The sequence below is a fragment of the Diorhabda sublineata genome, chromosome 6, assembly GCF_026230105.1.
Source record: "Diorhabda sublineata isolate icDioSubl1.1 chromosome 6, icDioSubl1.1, whole genome shotgun sequence".
Lineage (NCBI taxonomy): Eukaryota > Metazoa > Arthropoda > Insecta > Coleoptera > Chrysomelidae > Diorhabda > Diorhabda sublineata.
The window spans coordinates 9,162,095-9,182,732 of record NC_079479.1 but is presented as its reverse complement, the minus strand read 5'-3'; the positions used below and the strand labels follow the sequence as shown (position 1 = coordinate 9,182,732).

Here is a 20,638-nt window from a genome sequence, read left to right as displayed (position 1 = left end):
AAAATATTCCCGTCGAACCCTCATAAATTTAATTATAAAACGTATTAAACAGTTATTTATAGTTTTTTCTTCGTATTATGTGATTGAAAAAACTCTTCCAAATAACGATGCGAAATAAAATGTGTCATTATGGGATTATTCACGATATCTCGAATAGTTTATGTCTTCCGATAGATTTATATTCGTCAATTTTTTGCATTTTCATGTCTGAAACTGGTTCGAAATCTATAATCCGCTCTTCAAATAAGGGGCTTATAATAAATCCCGTTTCGAAGTACCTGTTTTGACCTCCGCTGTTAAAAAGATTAATTCATTTACCATTATCTACTCCGTATTTTTTTGTTTTGTTTGTTGCACTACTATAGTTCCTATAGAATAATACCACTTCCTCCATGTCCGCTATTTCTTTTCCTCCTATTGGTTCCTACTGGGTTTTTTGGTAGCTTTACTTCTTGTAAAGGGATCTAGATTTTATTTATCTCTTTTTTCTTTTTAATGTTTGTTCTATAGTTTCTATTTCTTCTCTATTCTCGGCGCTTATCTCATTTCTGCATCCGTCGTTTCATGTAACTGACCTTTATCACTTGATTTGTAATATACAGAGTGTCCCACGACGAGTTAAAACTATCTGTATATATGGCAAAATACTTGTAGTAAAATCATGAACATTTCGACTTTTGGGTTTTCGGTTATGATCTTTTTAACTAAAATGTTTTCAAAGATGACCGACTTCCGGTTCTACCGGAAGTCGACTGTAACTTCGTTATATTAAATAGGACACCCTGTATATTAACACATTTTTGAAATCTACGTAAAATGTTAGTATACTTTTGTCTACAAACTTTTTCCGAAAAATGCATATTTTTTGAGGTATTAGTTTTTTTGTATAAAATTTGCCGGTGCAGACTTTTATAAATTATTTTTTTACGAGAATACCCTTGAAGATATGAAAATGGTTTCTATTCAGTTGCTTTTAAAAAAGTCAGAAGTATCTGAATCTATGTTGAAAACTTTTTCATGTTATACAAGGTGTGTATAAAAAGTGTTCAACGTTTAATTTCATAAATATCAATTTTTTTTAAACACTCTTGAACTAAACTACTAGCAGAAGAAAAAATATTTGAAGCGTCATCAATATTTACTAAAAGGAACAATTTATCAGTGAAAGTCTCGATAATATATTGAATGTCGGAATTTTTTAAAAAAACGAAACAAAAATTCAAAAGGACGTTTTATTATATATTTTTGAACTATAACAACTTAAAAATACAGATTAAGTACAAAAAAAAAATTGAAAAAACTTATAAATACTTATATACAGTTTGGAAAAAGCAAAACGAAATGTTAAATGTAAATGTATTGCTCAACTTTGAAGTAACTTGCCATGTATATACGAAAAAAAGAAAAGTTTTTACATGTCATTCAAAAAGATTTGAATTAAGGGATCACATTAAATTTTACCATAAAAAATTTTTTTATTTGGTTTTTCCACACTGTATAAATGATACACGGCACATATCGGCAGTAATTATTATTATTATTTTTGAATTATTTTACGTGTAGGTAAAAATTATGTCTTCGTCAGTCCCATAACTTTTGCGAGCTAAATCGAATATCTCCATTGGTATAACACATACATCTGAAAAATTAAATAATGGATATCGAAATGTACGTTACTGAAAAGGGTGCTCCGCGACTAATCGAAGCTAGAGTAAACCTAAACTAATCGGAACTAAAGTAAATCTAACCTAATAAAAACTTAAGTAAACCTAAACTAATCGGAACTAAAGTAAATCTAACATTATAAAAGCTTAAGTAAACCTAAGTGAATCGAAGCTAAAGTAAACCTAGCTTAATCGAAGCTAAAATAAACCAATCGAAACTAGAATAAACTTAACCTAATCAAAGTTAAAGTGAACCTAACCTAATCGAAGCTAAAGTAAACCTAACGTAATCGAAGCTAAAGTAAACCTAACGTAATCGAAGCTCAATTAAACCAATAGAAACTAGATTAAACCAAACCTAATCGAAGCTATAGTAAACCTAACCTAATCGAAGCTAAAGTAATCCTAACGTAATCGAAGCTAAAGTAAACCTAACGTAATCGAAGCTCAATTAAACCAATAGAAACTAGATTAAACCAAACCTAATCGAAGCTATAGTAAACCTAACCTAATCTAAGCTAAAGTAATCCTAACGTAATCGAAGCTAAAATAAACCAATAGAAACTAGATTAACCCAAACCTAATCGAAGCTAAAGTAAACCTAACGTAATCGAAGCTAAATTAAACCAATAGAAACTAGATTAAACCAAACCTATTCGAAGCTAAAGTAAATCTAACCTAATCGAAGCTATAGTAAACCTAACTTAATCGAAGCTAAAGTAAACCTAACCTAATCGAAGCTAAAGTAAACCTAACCTAATCGAAGCTAAAGTAAACCTAACGTAATCGAAGCTAAAATAAACCAATAGAAACTAGATTAAACCAAACCTAATAGAAGTTAAAGTAAACCTAACCTAATCGAAACTAAAGTAAACCAAACCTAATCGAAGCTAAAGTAAACCTAACGTAACGAAGCTAAAATAAACCAATAGAAACTAGATTAAACCAAACCTAATCGGAGTTAAAGTAAACCAAACCTAATCGAATCTAATGCTTCAAAATACGCGACATTGTGAATAAAAACAGTTAAAATTTCAAGTTTAGAGTTTAGCTGGGGTAGTTAGAAACGCACTGTTCAGTAATCTGGAACGACGTTCAACTAAAAATTTATTTTTATTAAGATACTTACGATCATTGAACGAGGGATTCCTATAAAAAAGTTTCTCGTTATGAATATCAAAACCGCATAAAACTACGTAATGCCCTTGGTATGGGGCTGGCCAAGGAATGCATTTTCTAAATTCTCTGGAGATTTTATTGAATTTGCAAATATCACAGCTCAGAATTTTTGCGTTCGTTAATACTATCACAGGGCCATTCGTGAGATGACTTATTATTTCCAACATTGACACAGATTGTTTCCTCACTACTATTCCTACGTTTTCAGCCTCTTTGAATCTCGCGTTAATCCGATGTTCGTCCTGAAATTAAAGAAAAAAACCGCTACTTAAACAGAGTGGACACAAGGTCGAGGTAGGGCCATGCAGACGGCCCTACCTCATATAGTTTTACTCCCTTTACCCTAGCAAGATAATATCGACCATCCCCTGTAATTGTTGCAGCTATTTTTTATAAAATAACTGAAAAACTACAAGCGATACAAGTGATCGCAAATCTATTAAATCTATTATATTATTTTGCTGAGGGTTGCTCGAATAAATCAATGGGTGTCAAATGAGGATTATACGGTGGATGATCCATCAATTCGATGTTTTGACTGTTCGAAAACGTTTTTATTTGAGCTGATGCGTGGTGGAAAATGATTCGTCTTCTGCGATTGGTTTCCCTGATTTTTTCGAACACATCTGGCAAACAAATGTTGGTTTACCATAGAGAATTGACCGTTCAATGGTAATCTAATGGATGGGTGAAGACATGTTCAGTTATCTCGACAAAAAATACCCATACAATCGATCTTTGTTTCGAGTTTATATGCATAGATCACATGTAGATCTTGCAATATTATTTTACGCACATAATCGAAGATTTTTGGCCGATTTTGGACGACCTGTATAGTAAAGTGCGATCAATATTGAATTTGACAAAGGGCTAATTCCTTACAGCCCACTCTATATCTTAGTAATCAAGGAATGAATGTAATATAAATCCGGTAAGTCATGTCAGTAAATTTTAGTTTACCTTCAGTTTCTGAAAACGATAATTTGATTATCGAAACGTTTGTCATACAGTGTATTTGTGAATGTTGGTGTAAACAGTGTGTTCACTATGAATATCGCCAACGGTTCCAGAAATTGCAATTTAGTGGTCACATTGTATGTTAGTATCCACGAATTTAACTTTAGTCAATACAAGATTTTTCAGCTCATTATTAGAAAGTAGTTTTTGTATAAAATCAATTGTATTTCAGATTTCTGTACACATATGTTCACAATATATTCTAAAAATGTCATTTCGAACTTTTTAGTGGATTTTACGTAAAACGGAAATTGATGCAAACAAAAATTTTTCAAGCTTCAAATAAAATGGATTTCATATTTTAGAAATTTACATACCTTACTTAATATTGTATTATAAAAACTATTTTCTCTGTACCCTTCATGAACTCCTAAAGTTATTGTGTAAAATATATGTGGCACTTGAAATTTTTTCAGTAAATAACAGAGATCTATTGTCCATGTACTGAAAAAAAAGAAAATCTATTTAAAACTAAACGTCATAAACATGAAAACATTTTATAGCGTATTAACAAAATTCAATTACAACCCATAGACTTAGGGATGAAAGACACATTCAAAACATATAATAATAAAGAATTAACACTCCTAATGGGATTGCACCACTAACATGCTCTCTAGATCCTTTTGTTGCACGTACTCAGAACGTGTTGTCATACGAGGGCTATTTGAATTGTTTACAGATACTTGAAACATTCATCTTGGTCAATAAATGGAAAAAAATTAAATCAGGATGATTATCTATGACTTATCTGTGACTATAAACTGATACTGCAAGATCGTTATGTGAAATACATCTTGAGACATTAGATACATCAATTGGATCAATATTGATCTATATAAAAACTTAAGTAGAAGCCTATGTATCTATGTATATTAGAAATAATTACTGTTCGTTAGTTTCGTTAAAACAAGAGAACGATTGGACCGATTTGGCTCATTTTGGTCTTGAATTATTTAGTGGAAGTACAGAGAAGGTTTATAAGGTGAATAAATGTGAAAATGTTCGGAATTAACCCGTTCAATGCGGAAAGCGTGCCGGCGCGCTCTTTGATTCCTTATCCACTGACGGTGAGCGTGCCGGCGCGCTCGTTTCCCTTCACTTCACCAAACTATCCGTTACAACCAAAGGATTCAGCTTTGTACTCCCGTGATTCTCGAAGAAACAGTGTACAATACGCCGTTTACCATTTTAAAATTAGACAAGTGAAAGTGTGCCTTTTTTTAATTGAATTTCAGATAAGTAAAACACGTTTTTGACATTTGGCAGCTAATATGTTGATCTGTCTTCCATGTCGATCGATAATTTAGACAAAGAGTGCGTCCTTCTAACTTTGTGAGTGACTACGTCTACGTCACTAAGTCTTAGTGGACACCTCGACTAGATTCAACAAATTACCCACAGATTTCGGACACATCACATACTCAATATAGAAGCTTATTCAGCGTGTTTTCTCATATATACTGCTGGGTGAACGAGATGTCGAGGATCTCAATGCGAGCATTCAGAATTTTCTTCCGGGACAGTTGGTTCCCTTCAAATCAGTCAATACCATTATGAACCAGGATGATGTTGTTAACGATCCCACTGGAATTGCCTGGTTTGCCAAAAGGGTGATGAATAACGTCAATCATAAAGGGTAAATACAAAGGAGAGAAAGTCTTGATTCCAACGGATTTATTATTCGATTTAAAACCTTTATAATTTCCGGTACTTCTGGACTTTGTGTTTACCATAAACAAATTGCAAGGCCAGTCGTTGGAAGTTTGCGGAATCAAACTGGAGTTAACTCTCAATCAACCTGTTTACTTCAAATTTCTCATAGTTTCTCGTCTATTATGAAAAGTTTTTAAATTCATTGGAATTGCCTGAATTACCAGTTCACAGTTTGCAGTTAAAAGGTAACCTCGACTGTACAATGGAACAAGACTGGCTGTGAAAAAGGTGATGAATAACGTCAATCATAAAGGGAAAATACAAAGAAGATGAAATCTTGATTCCAACGGATTTACCATTAGATTTTAAACGTTTATAATTTCCGGTACGTCTGAACTTTGCGTTCACCATAAATAAATCGCAAGACTAGTCTCTAGAAGTTTGCGGAATCGACTTGTAGTTTCCCTGTATTTTAAAAAGTTGTCTTACCTTTTATTAAAGCCTTCGCTTTTACATATTTGCGAAAAATTGTTTAAGAACTCTTCTCTTTTCACCTTCGGCAACACCATTAACACACATGACACTCCACAGTCCCAATTGGATTTTTGTTTGAAATGAGTTAACTGGATTTGTAGTTTCTCGGGTTGTACTATAGACAAAGTATTGTTTTAAAGATTAATCGACATCTACGTTTAACAAAACTAGATATAAAAACATACCAGGTTTGAGGTTTATTTTCCTCCACATAATCTTTTGTGTAAGTATTTAACTAAACCGATATTGAACACATTTTATTTAATACAGTGAATCATTGTGAATTTAGGTTAAAATCGATAAAAGCACTACAAAAGATAAGAAATCAATTAGAAATGGGAAACGTGCTAAATGTAGCTATATGGTAAGTTTATTTATAAAATGAGATAAAACCAGTGCAGTACGAATATAGATGATTATTAATAATAAGAAAAATTATCCTGTCAAAGTGCATTAAATTATATTATAAATCTGTAAATTTATGAAGTTTTTTATTATTTTCTTCACTTTGCTTTGTTATTTGTTTGTGAGTGAAACCACAATTTCGAGACACAATTTGATTTGCATTGGGAGCTACTTAAGCACCTCAAATCCTTTTCAAACTCAAAACACTTAATTCTAGTACATAGATCTATCTATTAGGACAGGTATTCAAGCATTTCCCCTCCCAATTCTTTAATGCAACACCGATTTATTTGAAATTTTGACAGGTGTGTATCCAAAAAGCGAGATCTACATGATGCCGAAGTGTGTCACCTCTTTTCCCCCCAAATAACCCCAGAAATCGAAAGATCAGCAAATTTAAAAGAAAAAATGCCATATATAGTTTTTTCGCCAGATCAATAGTTTTTGAGTTATTCGTAATTGAAAAGTACGATTTTTCGTCAAAAAACCGCATTTTTCAATAGTTTTTTTCGTATAACTCTGTAATGATACATTTTATCGAAAAAAGTGTAATGAACAAAAATGAGGCTCGTAAAAAAACAAAGAGATTAAGCTATATTTTAAGATCTTAATGTTCTATCTAAAAGCAAGTAGTAGATACTTGTTTTTCGTAATTGAGCTTTTAACCTCAAATAACGGGAAAAGGGTACATTTTTTAACAAAAACTCATAGAATACTTTTCAAAGAGCTTAAAAAGACCTTTCAAATGACTATTGATAAAAGTCGTTTTGACTAAAATTTCAGTGAGATATAATGTAAAATAGTTAAAGCTAAAAAAAATTGCACTAAAACAAATGCCATTCCATTGAAAATCAAAATTAGTCTTATTCTTTGTATCAAATACTTGGTATTTACAATTCCATTTACTACATCTGAAAGTTTGGATCATTAGAAATGCATAATTTTGAAAAAAATGATACTTTTTTTTGATTTATCAAACATTTTTTTGTGCTCTTTTTTTCTCCATAACTATAAGAGATACAAAAACAAGTTAACAATCAAATTAAAGCATTTTTTATGACGATTATTTTGCTTTCTTTATTTTTTTTGTAGCGTAAAAATTGACGGAGCTATAACCAAATTAATCTGTCACTATAGTGCGAGGATTGCTTATCCACAGCCCTTTGACTTTATTAATAAAATGCGGAGGGTCTCAATCCCTTCTAACATACATAGGTTTGTAGCCCCGAAAATTACCTTTAAAATGATTTTTTGTAAGATGTGATAGCTTCGAAATGAATGGAGTTACATAAAAAATAAGAATTTAAAAATTTTTTTTGAATTATAGAATATGAAAAAGTTTCAAATTTTGGTGCACGGATTTTTTCTGCTAAGTTGCCTAAGTAGGTACATTTGAGAGTACCAAGACATGATATAATTATAATCTTGGTAAAGGGGTGGTTCTTAAGGGGTGACAGGGTGTAGAGAATGAAAAATCCCTTTGTGTTTAGAAAACACAGTTGAATACCGAAAGAATTCAAAATCAAAACATTAACAGTCATTAAAACATGTTTTTTATTATTTTTTATCAAAGGGGTGGTTCTTAAGGTTTGACAGGGTATAGACAATGAAAAATTACTTCGATTAGAGACAAGAAACTTTAACACCAAAAAGAACGCAAAATCTAAAAGTTGGCAGTCATTAGATTTATTTTTATTTCATTATCTACAAAGGGGTAGTTTTTAAGGGTTGAATAATGGAGATAAATAACCAATTAAATTTTATTAAAATGTTATGAATTTTTCACAGTAAAAATGAAATTGCAACGTTTTAAATCGTTATAAGATTTTTTCCTATATTATTTTCATCAGAAGGGTAGTTTTCAAAGATTTTTAAGGGTTGTTACTTCAAAATATATAAATTTTCCATTATGTAATATGTTAAGATATGTATGGTGCATAAATGAAAAACATTTGAATTGAAAAAAAGTAGGAAAAACTATAATATTTGTATTTTTCAATAAGGGGTCGTTTTCACCCCTTAAAAACATTTTGTACATCTTGCGACCATGTATATCTTGATATTGATGATGAGATGAGCTTGATTCTATATTTTCAGGAATATCGGAACTGCATTAAAGAATTTGACACCATTTTGAGCTTGAATGCCTACACTATATCTCATTTGGATGATTAACATCAGGAAAAAGTCTTTGTATTGTAGGCACTAAGAAGTTAATCAAAAAATCTGCAGTATGTGGATGAGCAACACGGTTTTTGCTTCCATTGAAACACACACCCAAACCATCCAAGATTCTCCAACAAAAGCGACACTACTTAAATCTTTCCCCAGGTCTTCTGTAGGCGCTGCCATGTAGGCTCTGAGAATAGAACGGAGCCCCAATTAAAGTGTTCTCTGACAAATCTTAGATGAGCTGGGATTAATTTTTAGCTACCTTAAGTCTTTTTCTGACTGTCCAGCCACTCCTCGCGTTTCTCTAAGCTTTTTTTGAGAGGCTCCAGCGAGGGCCTGATTTCTCAACGATGTGCTGACAATAAATCGATCATCACTTTCAAATGTGCACCTTTTTATGAATTATTAAATAACATTTAATATGTTCACTTCGAACTTTTGAACATTTAAAAATAAATATTTTCCTAACCCTTATAAAATGAGTTGGAATAGTTTTTTTGTGTGTTTAAATGATACTCACTTTTAGTTGAATAACATCGTTTCTTATTGTACAAATTCAACATAATAATAGAATGATGTCACCATTTTAACTTAATACAAAAGTAATAAAAATGCAAATGTGACAAAAAATATTATCTCACAACTCACAACACTGTATAAAACTGCAGAGATAGTGAAACTAAACAGGAAAAATTTAAATCACGACGTATGATATTTTATAAGCAAATTAAAACGTTTAATTAACATACAATAACATTTTTTTATTTCCGTTATAAATATATACAATGAGTTTTAAAAAATCCACAACAAAGAAATTCCTTTTTTATTAAAAAATTCGTGGTATTTGTATTCTAAAGTTTTATGTTTATATTAACAAATAGAAATTTTTATCTAAAGCAATGATTCTAAAGTGTTTCAAGTCTACAAACTTTCCTTCATATATAAAATTACTGAAAACACTCGTTTTCTATAATTATTTTCAGTTATAAAAATTTGGCAGATTTATAATCCATAGAATGACCCTCATAGAAAACGTGTTCGGAAACGAACATCTGATAGGGTCTAATTAGCGATCACTTTTGTGAGAGGTTATCCGATTGGTGAGTGACCTCTTCGACTGACCAATATACACAATTTAAACAACGTATTTCATAAATTATGCTAGTTAATTTATAAGTTGGTGTTCTATCTTTGATTTTAGTAAAAACAGATTCAATTATGAGCTTTATAATATATATAAAAATTCGTTTAGGAGATATTGATTTTAAATGTGGTAAAGGTGTATACGAATACATAAAATAGTGGTAGTAGAATCAGTATTAGTAATAGACGATAAGCCTCGTCTAATGTCAAAGTCACTGTCAGATGTATTATAGAAAATTTCAAAATATATGAAGGGTATATTGCCATAAAAAGTTTGTAGAGTATTTTAAAGTTCTTTTCATAAATTATTAGATTGGAAATTATGAAGTTAAAGTGCAAAAACCATTATGCATAATATTCGCTAGTATATAAGACAAATTTTTACAAACTCGGTAACGTCAAAAGGCTAGCACTGCGGCTCAGGATTTGGTCCTGACTGGACGTAAAATAAGTCAGCTTCACAAAAACTTGGAGCCCTCGTTAAGACCAAAAAACTAAATATTAACAGCTTCTAATCCTTTACAACGACCAGATTCGTCCATCTATTACTCGCAGATTTGGTCAGGTTAGGTTAGGTCAGCTACCAAGGCACGTCTTTCCCAAGCACTATAACCTACATAAGTTCGAGATCAATATCCACAGGCAACACTCGAACTACTCTAGTGTAATAGGGTTTACCGTCTTGAGCTTGCTTTTTACATAAAAAAAACATTGTACCAAATTTTCAATCCACGATTACGAATGCATAAGTATTCGAAAGCTATTTACTCGGAAACTATCCACCGTACTCATTACGATAGACTGTTTGCAATTGAACATACCACTGTTTTAGACCGCCGGGACTATAACCTAGATCATCGAATGAGCGCACTGAGCACGTTCGTGTTATTTATAACACTTCAACAACGCGAATGGAAAGGTAGCTCAATTATTAAACTAAAGTGAGTATAAAATTTTTTTTGATAATTAATATAAAACGATATATCAATTTAGATTAATATTATTATTAAAATTATGTAATTATTATTATTTTTAGTTCGGCAGCACTGCAGCGATTATGCACAAGCCGCCCCTGCATATTTAATTATCTTATCAATGACTTCAAATCATGTTTTCATTTATTAATATATTATTTATACCACTTTATTCTGTACTATTTGTATTTACTTATAAAAATTATTATTTACCATTTCAAATATTTGGACGATGTCTAGAACGTAGTAATATCATAAGAAAAAGTTTATTATGTTGCAACATGGCTTACGTTTAAAGGGTCAAGGTCCTCGTTTGACGTATGAATGTTGTGTCTCATCATATCTAAATGTTTTCTGACCAGAGATAACACTTTATATCAAAATATACTTACTGTATCACATAATTTAAGTGTAGAAAGTATCGTCCTCAAGATTAAAAACTTCTTCAGAAAGGAGTATTTGATAATAAGAATTTTAAATTCGTTTAAAAAAATTATAGTTTATTGTAAAGACGTAAAAATTGTGAAACTAATACACACCAATGTGAAGTGTCAATATATAAATAATTTATAAATACCAAAAAACAATATTCGATTAGAAAGTATGTAAGCATTAGATAGATGAAAGGTAATAATTTTTATTCATTAATAATACTTTACCATCAGTTAATATTGGTTTACGTACTTCCATTTTATTCACAAAAAAATTAACCACAAAATATTTCCTATACCTACATGTTTGCCGTAGTTAGGCTTAAACTAAATTTAAAATTCGATAAACTTTGAATTTCTTTATGTGTAGTATTTGACCATGGAAAAAATATACTGGTTCCTTAAGGTTAACTTCTGACCTCACAAATATATAATTGTTTAATTTGCTGTTTATCATAGTTTCATCCAAATTATGAAATAGTTAAAATGTATATTTATGTTATTATAAAATTGTTTAAGTATTAAATAATCGTTATCTCGATCTCTATATCAATTTGTTTAGATATAAAGTTAGATTATAAAAATCATTTTAGTTAAAGATGAAACATTTCAGTCTACAAGCAACACAAACGAATAAAGATGTGTATTTTATTTGTAAATGTAGATCCGAATCCCGAAAAGGGGGCCTACAGGCTTGTATTGGCAACAAATCGTGATGAATATTATAGAAGGCCTAGTTTACCACTACATGTTGATAGAAATAATATTATCGGAGGTAAGTTCCATATATATATATATATATATATATATATATATATATATATATATATATATATATATATATATATATATATATATATATATATATATATATATATATATATATATATATATATATATATATATATATATATATATATATATATATATAATATATTTAAAAAATTTTAAATGTAAAATATCAATAGTGTTGTTCACAAAGAGACCAAAGTTAAAATAATGTAAGAGTTAATAATATAAGACAACATTTGATATCAATACGTTTATAAAACTTTGTTTTTATTTTTTTATACATATTTCGACTAAAGATTGTAGATGATTTAGGAGACATTCACATAGTAGATGCTCTGCTTCTTCAAAGATTTGTTTGCAGAATCTGCAGTTTTCCTCTGCATTTCTTATCGTCTTAAGATGCTATTTGATTTGTTAGGAGACCATCTACCCATTTAATGTCATCACGAGAAGTTTCTCTTTTTAGCTGCTTCGGTTATGAATCTTTTGAATTGTCTTGGTCCTGGATTGTTTGTCTCATAGGGTTCCATCTAATCCTTCAGCCAATCTGTCAATGACATCTCATAAGGCTACAACAGAGATTTGCTTTTAAAATATGGTGTTGTTGCCCCTTTTTTAGCAAAGCTGTCTGCTTCCTCATTGACTAGTGCCGGGTAACGACTTTGTATCTATTAGCTAGTGCTTTCAGAGTTTGTTTGCATTCCCAAGTTAGCTCGAACTTTTATTAGATAGCCTTCAGGGTCTTCAAGACCGCTTAGTTTTTAGAAAGAAAGTAAATGCACTTTCTACAGAGGTTTCTGTCCAAAAACACCTGGACAGCTTATCCAGCTCCTTGCCAAGTGCGTCGCTGAGGGGATAGAGGAAGAGGATTTTCCCTAGAGATTCACGCACCTATATACCAAAGAGATGCATTTTGAGTTTGTAAAAAAATTTTATTCCCTCATGATTGTAGGTCATTGATTACCCTAATGGGATTCCGTGTTCATCATAATGTCCATTTGATCCATTGGTTTGTCTTTGCTTTCTAGCTCTATCAACCCCATAATCCTTATGTAACCTCTCAGATATCCTTGCTTTAAAATTTCTGCCAGGATTAACCTGTGGGTGCCTATAAATACATCTTTTTCCACTAGGAGAGGAAGGGGAGGTAAATTTAGTAGCATATTTAAGATTGTAATGGGGCTTATTGACATTGCTCTTGTAATGCCCAAATTTTGTTCATTTTTCTATCTGGATATAACCTAACTAAATTTTGTTCAGTTTTCTATCTGGAGGAATCACAAATAATTTTGGAATTGGAAAAAGAATCACCACAGAGCACTAAATAGATTTGTATTTTTTAACACTATTTTTCATAAATTGGCAAATAACCCATTTTAAATTAATTCTTATTACCTAAGCTAATTACATCAAAATAAGTATGGAATAATACAAAATTAAATTTTTCTTTCTTTCTTCTTATCAAATGAGTCTACTGATAATCAAGAATCATATTTCAATCTGATGTAACTATATGATATTATTTCACGTTTCAATTTTAAATGCGAGTGAGCTTTTGATCAGCATCAAGCACACGATGTACCCACCTTGCAGATAGCTAATATTTTCCCCAATTTGTGTAACTTTTAGGTAAAGACATGGAACCTGGTAGGGAAGGAGGAACATGGTTAGCATTCAGAACAAAAGATCAATGTAATGGGAAAGTTAAAAAACATTGTATTGGCGTAATTCTCAATGTAACTGGAACAATAATTGAAAATCCCAAAAGCAGGGGACGTATCATCGTAGATTATTTATTGAGCAATAAAAGTTTTCCTGAATATTCAGAAATGTTAGAGAAGTCCTTTTATAATGGTTATAACTTTGTTTCAATCGAACTCAGGTGATTATTTTACTATAAATTAAATTAAGTTTCACCTCGTTTGAGGTACTTAAATTGCGCGCAAAATTCAAATCAGTAACATTTTTTTTCTACAAACTGTTTTTTATGTTTATAAAAAGTTTTAGTGTTTGTTTGTTAATATTGACTATAGGAAAAAGTTTAGCTTGAAATTTTGTGTTTCTGATGGAATTAAGACTATGGAATTGTTGAAAGTATTTTGGGGAGTCAGAAAGCATCTGAGAGATAGCAGAGGATCTCAATATTTCTTGAGAATCGACTCGACATATTTTGATTGATGTTTTGGATATAAAGCATGTCAATAGACTCATACCAAAAGATCAGAATCGTCGAGTAGAGATCTCAAAAGAGATGCTTAACAACATACCCGAAGATCCTAAATTCATCGATCAGTTACTGGTGATGTAGAAGCAAGAATTCACATAAAAAAGAATGGAAGACCAAGAAGGAGTTGACCAGAAGAAAGAAAAATGCCAGAGGAATGACATAGCAGGAATTATAACGAAAGACATAGGATAGAAAAGAGCTGTCGAAAAAGGAACCCATGAAATGAGTTTAACAAACCTTTCTCTTGAGAAGGTAGAAAGGCATCGGAATTAAGCTAAGCTACATACGTGTTAAATTGTACATTAAAGTTTTCATGAAGTTTGGGTTTTAACTGTTTGGTTTTATAATCTTAATTAAATTATAGTTTTAATTTTCATTGTTTATATTAGATAATATAATTTTTGAAATTTTATCATAATCGAAAGGTTTAATTACAGTTTTCTTGTGTTGACTAGTGGATCAAAATTATAGTATTGTTCAAGCAACAATGCGAAACATGTAGTTTTTAGGCTTACAACGTTTTTAAATTGTATAAATAATTTTCTCATTCGATTATTTAATATTTGGCAAAGCACGAAGGGTTCATCAAAAGGTCTATGTACTTCATCTCCTACTATTCCACAATGAACCAAGGAAGAAAAATATTTGTATACTTTTTAAATACTCAAAAAAATATTAATAATGTGGTAGCATTACTAATTTTTTTCACTAAAATTCAACCATAACTGGAATTTAAGCTCCCTTTGAAATTTAAACTCTTATACAAGGGATAATCTAACGTTTCTAACCCTTCCAAATAATAATTGCAATATATATCTCTAAAATAGGCGTTCAAGTATTCATTAACGTCCTTGTCTGATAAAAATCTTTCCTCTGTAAGGTTAAGAAACGTAAAAAAGTGTCTAAGAACCAAATCTGGTAAATACTGTGAGTGGTCAACTGATACGAAGTACAATTTTATCTATGGCGATCACAGAAATATGAGCAGGTGCGTTGTTCTGATAGAAGAGCATTTTCTTTTTCTCCAAATGCAGTCGCTTGTTTAAAATTTCTCCTCCTGAAACCGCATGTTCATTTTTGAGATCCCATTTGCAATCCACTCTTTTGACTATTTTTCTTCTAGTTTCAGGAGTGAAGTTTTCTAGTCTAGTTTAGTGAACTTTTTCATACACACTATCTCTTACTTAATTTATTCACACACTTACACTAAACACTATAATGTTTAACTTAAAACTATTTATTTAATTTATTTAAAGTCGCCTGTTACTTTTTTTTTCATTATTGATTATTATTATTATTAATTATAATTATAAAATTAATTATAAACTAACTCTCAATACTAAACAAACAAGAATTTATATCACAAAGGAAAAATATTTTTTTATAGCGAAGAAAATTCGATGATTTATCATCATGGAAATATTCCTAACGTGAATTCAAGTTACGTTGGCAAACATAATTTAGGATTCGGAAATTCTCCTATATTTTCCCCATTAACAAAAGTTACAAAAGGAAGGCGTATGTTCGAAGAAATTTTGAAAAAAAATTTATCCAAAGAAGATTTACAAGCAGAACTATTCAAACTTCTTAAAGATGAAACTAGGTATGTACTTAGATAGATAATCTATAATTTAAATAAACAAAAACAAAAGGAGTAATTATTATTATGTACCTTGTAATGATTGTAACGCTGTTTACACAGGACAAACATAACAGTATTCAAAAAATAAATAAAAAGGACATTAAGAAAAAAAATAAAAGATAATCACATTTCAATTAGAATAAATAATCACCTGATTCCACACGCAAAATATTTAGGTATAACCTTAGTCGGTATGTTAAGATGTTCACAGGGACCTGGACATGTACAATTTTAACCATACCATCAAGAGTCATTAACAAAGACTCCATTATCATGTCAAAGTTAGGTTAGAAAGAAGACTTAAGAGGATCAAGCCCTTTGAGTTAGTTTAGTGTTTTTAGTGTAAAAGTGACGCATGTTGGATTAAGTTGGAATTGAATTGCTCATTGGTCACTGTTGACCAGATTGAAATATGGGTGTGCGATATAAAAAAAAATAATGGTACAAAGAGCCTAAAAAACTCTTTCGGAATTTGAGCTCAATATCAAGTTAATCGATACCCTTTTGAACAGCTGTTTGCTTGGAATAGTTTGTGCATATCTTTTAGTTCCTTTCCTTTTGTACGTTAAAACAACTTCGACCCCAGGATATTGATTGTAGAATTGAAAAAAAAATTTTGTAATCCAATTGTGTTTGGTTATTATTTTAGGCATTTGCCAGATGACGAATTGCAAAAACGACAACCTTTAGCATACGAAATTTTGAGTGCCATTTTTTATAAATTAGATCCTCCAGGATATGGAACTAGGTAAGTTTTTGAATAAAAATTCGTCGCCATAATCAAATTTCTTTTCGATGTAGGTATGTAAGTATGTAAGAGTAGTGAGATATTGAAAAAACTCTATTCAAGTTATATCTTGGAGTTTTTTCAAAAATTGTATCAATTTTAATTTATTCATATGTTAGATTTTCAATTAAAAATTACGAAATCATTTCAATTGAATTTATTCCATCGAAATTTTGTATATTCACTGTATACACGACATTCTGTCAATGTCACCAAAGTACAATCGCCTACACAGTCGTGGTAGTCATTAGGGTGATTCATATCTGGAAAAAAATTTCTTTATTTTGGGTGCTCAAGCAAAATATTAATCTACATACAGGGTGTCCAACGACGAGTTAAAACTATCTCTATATTGCAAAATACTTGTAAAGTAAAATTATGAAAATTTCTACGTTGGGTTTTCGGATATGATTTTTTTAACTAAAATATTTTCAAAGATGGCCGACTTCCGGTTCTATCGGAAGTCGACTGTAACTTTATTATTTTAAAAGGAACACCCTAATGTTAGTATACTTTTGTCTGAAAACTTTTTCCGAGAAATGCATACTTTTTAAATTATTTTTTTTTGTAAAAAATTTGACGTTGCAGACCCTTATAAATTATTTTTTTATAAGAATACCCTTAAAGATATGGAAATAGTTTCTGTTCGGTTGCTTTTAGCAAGGTCAGACGTATTTGAATTGTATAAAAAGTGTTCAAAATTTAACTTCATAAATATCAAATTTCCTTATTTTTTTAAATGGAACCACCAGGTTTTTTCAATTTTAATGCATTCAGGGGTAAAAAATAAGATATTTTATATTTGAATTGTAACTACTTAAAATTTATATTAAGAGCTCAAACTTGGTGAGAATTTATTTTTTTCTATATGTAGATTAATATTTTGCATGAGCACCGGAAAAAATTTCTAATATTCATTTTTCACAATAATGCAAATTAGTTTGATGGATCTTATGGGGAATTTTATACTCTTCGAAATAGCTTTAGAGTTTTTTTTTAGTAATTCACACTGGTTCACCAATAGAACAAACGCTAAAGGATGATAAAGGTCCATCAAACTCATTTGCATTATTCTGGAAAGTGAGTATTAGAAATTTGGAAAAAACAATTTTTAGATGCATTTTGAATGGTAAAACTTTATGTTTGAATTGTAAGTACTTAGAAGTGATATTAAGAGCTCAAACTTGGTGAGAATTTATTTTTTTCTATAAGTAGATTAATATTTTGCTTGGGATCCGGAAAAAAATTGGAAAACTCACTTTTCACAATAATGGAAATCAGTTTGATGGACCTTGTGGGGAATTTTATACTCTTCCAAATAGCTTTATAGTTTTTTTAAGTAACTTTTGGAAATGAATCATATTTATATAACATATGTTATGTTCAAAAAAGCTGTTTATATTTTTTTACAGGCATTAATGTCATAAACAAATATTGTAGTTTATTCAGTTTTTTTAAATAAATTATTCTCAATGTGTCTTTTTGGATAAAAAACTTCCTTCGTCATACACCGAAATCTTGACAAGGTTGATTTCTTGGACTTATATCCGATACACTATCATACTAATCTCCCAATTACTATCAATTTATTTGAATTGACTCTGGTTCTCTAGGTTTATATTTGTATTTAAAAAAAAGTTGCAAGACTAACACCCAAATCCGTAAGCAGCAACAGATCACTACCATTAATATTTCGGAAATGAAATGGAAGCAATCTGATTGTGTTTAATGCACTAGAGACCCAGGTTGCTGTTTTTACAAAGAAGGCCGACAGGTTTTGGTCCTGTTTGAACATAAAATACCCCACAATCACAGCAAAATCGCTTATGGGGCGTTAAGATTGGTAGCAACAGCGTCTAATCTACAATAAGGTCCAGATTCGTCCATCTTTAGAATATTGCTCGCACATTTGGAGCTTGGTCTTCAAGCATACCTGAAAACATTAGTTCATCTTGAAGTACCTACCTCCTTTCAAGTTTCATTTTTTACCATAATTGAAATATCATGGAAATACTTGGCACTTCAATGTAATTTCATACTACATACTTTCTGCTAATTTTTCTGTGGATAAGTAGTAGTGGACCCATAACCATGAAATAAAAATATTTTATTCAAAAAAATTATCAAAAATTTGGATTACTGAACACACTGTTTACACCACCACTCACATTTATACTGTCTGTCGAACTATTTAAATTGTAATTAAATGTTTTCAGGACACACACTATAATATTAATAGATTATGATTGGAATCTATCGGTTATTGAAGATACCATGTGTGAACCAATAGATAAAAATAACCCGCAATGGAAAAGAACCAGTCTTAATTTTAAATTGTGATAAATTATTTAAATTATCAAATTTGTTATAGTGAGTATTTGAGTGATAACGTTGTTTAATATATTTTATGTTAATATAAATATTTTAATCATTTTTTTTTTCATCTCTCACTAAAATATAATAGCAGTATAGCTTTATTATTTCAGCTGATTGATACGAGAGTTGTACGAAAAGTTTCAGACTTCAACCTGAAGATGCAGCACTCATCGGTAGTAATAATTATTTTTGAGCATTTATCAATATTGGAAGGTTATTGTAATAGAAAATTTAGAACAAAAACAGTTTATTCAATATCAAGATGCAATCAACAAAATAACAATTAGAAAAGTTAAGGGAAGGTCCAAAATTGTTTGTTTCAGGTCATAATATTCAAGGACTTAATTTGTATTTCCGAGTTGGCTTTATTGTGAACCACCATTTTAATAAGCTCTTGCTCTTGTACATCACTTTTGACCAATCGATTAACCGCAGTCGATTTATTGGAGTGATTTCTTTCGATGGGCATATTATCACACTGGTGATCATTTTCTGATTTCCAGTCACGATTTATTCTTAGTAATTTTAATATTTGTGCCCCTTTTTGACATAAAATTTTCAGATAATCCGACAAGACAAACGTTGCTGTCGTATTTTATTAAAAGTAATCAAGTACTTTTTAACCTCACTAAGCAAACTGTAATATCTTCTTGGGTATATTGTCGAAATTAAACAAAATTTGTATTTAGAAAGCAATTATTTTATTTTGTGTAAACAAACTTTAAAAGTATAACAATTGAAATGATTTATAAATCGACTCGTTGCTAATTTTTTTTTATCTCGTACAGAAAATGAAAATTAAAAAAGAATTCTAGCTACGTAATTTCCAACATATATTAGTCGATATTAATTTGTTGCGAAAAATAAATATTGACAAAAATAAAGTTAAATTATTTCTTAGAAATTTTTTAAAAGATACAATATTATTAATTATTTCATCCTGATCTGTTAAAACTTTAGCACCAGCATATAAAAACAGTAAATTCAAATTATATATATTACATGATATTAGATAAACAATTTTTTTATTTTGTCCCATAATATCTAAAATAATTTTCTATTTCTTTCTAACATATAATTTCGTACAGTTAACGTTAAAAACTTTATTTCCAAAGGTGCTTTTCCACACGAAGAAGAATAAGAGACCCAACGTTGATACTTCTAAAAATTTCTTTTGTCTATAGTACAAGGTCAGAGAGAACATCATTATGTACTATATTTACACCAATACTCACGATTACATTTAGTTTACCTTCTATCGTCTCTGAATATGATAACTTGGTTATCGAAACGTGTATCAGATTCAAACAATGTGAGTGTTGGTGTATCACCAACGGTTCCAGAAATTCCACATTTGTTTATATTCAAGGCAAAATAAAGACATTAAACAATAATTTCGATATTTGCAAACAAAATTTCCAAATATTAGAAAAGGAAAACTCAAAATGGAATATTTTTTGGTTCACAAGTTATAAAATATTTTGGTTTGATAGTGTCTCATCATTCAATGAAACAACTGCTTAGAAATCATTCAAAACGGTTATCGAAGAATTTTTGTGAAATTTATAAAGATGATAAAACTGACTTTTTTAAAAAAAATTTAACAAATAAAAGTGATTATGTCATTGAAGAATCATTT

The 20,638-nt window shown here is 30.2% G+C and overlaps 2 protein-coding genes across 8 annotated transcripts; one reads left to right on the top strand and one right to left on the bottom strand.

Moving 5' to 3' along the window:
- Window positions 1–1,218: 1,218 nt before the first annotated feature.
- Window positions 1,219–11,610, bottom strand: LOC130446006 (protein GUCD1). Of its 5 annotated transcripts, XM_056781969.1 has the most exons (6): window positions 9,148–9,281; window positions 6,236–6,358; window positions 6,006–6,165; window positions 4,178–4,304; window positions 2,794–3,085; window positions 1,219–1,639 (listed from the first exon to the last, which is right to left on the bottom strand). In XM_056781969.1, exons 2-6 carry the CDS (start codon window positions 6,261–6,263, stop codon window positions 1,554–1,556), a joined length of 693 nt encoding a protein of 230 aa, XP_056637947.1. In that variant the 5' UTR covers window positions 6,264–6,358; window positions 9,148–9,281; the 3' UTR covers window positions 1,219–1,553. The 5 variants fall into 5 exon arrangements, with proteins under 5 accessions (XP_056637947.1, XP_056637944.1, XP_056637943.1 ...); XM_056781966.1 differs by lacking the exons at window positions 6,236–6,358; window positions 9,148–9,281 and adding an exon at window positions 11,404–11,610; XM_056781965.1 differs by lacking the exon at window positions 6,236–6,358 and having other exon boundaries at window positions 9,148–9,309.
- LOC130446004 (transport and Golgi organization protein 2-like) lies at window positions 11,044–20,600 on the top strand. Of its 3 annotated transcripts, none has more exons than XM_056781961.1 (6): window positions 11,044–11,371; window positions 11,789–11,950; window positions 13,597–13,849; window positions 15,582–15,797; window positions 16,486–16,584; window positions 18,840–20,600. In XM_056781961.1, the coding sequence occupies exons 1-6, from the start codon at window positions 11,365–11,367 to the stop codon at window positions 18,961–18,963; spliced, it is 861 nt and encodes a 286-aa protein (XP_056637939.1). In that variant the 5' UTR covers window positions 11,044–11,364; the 3' UTR covers window positions 18,964–20,600. The 3 variants fall into 3 exon arrangements, with proteins under 3 accessions (XP_056637939.1, XP_056637941.1, XP_056637940.1); XM_056781963.1 differs by having other exon boundaries at window positions 11,046–11,371; window positions 11,840–11,950; XM_056781962.1 differs by having other exon boundaries at window positions 11,049–11,371; window positions 11,769–11,950.
- The last annotated feature ends 38 nt before the right edge of the window (window positions 20,601–20,638 follow it).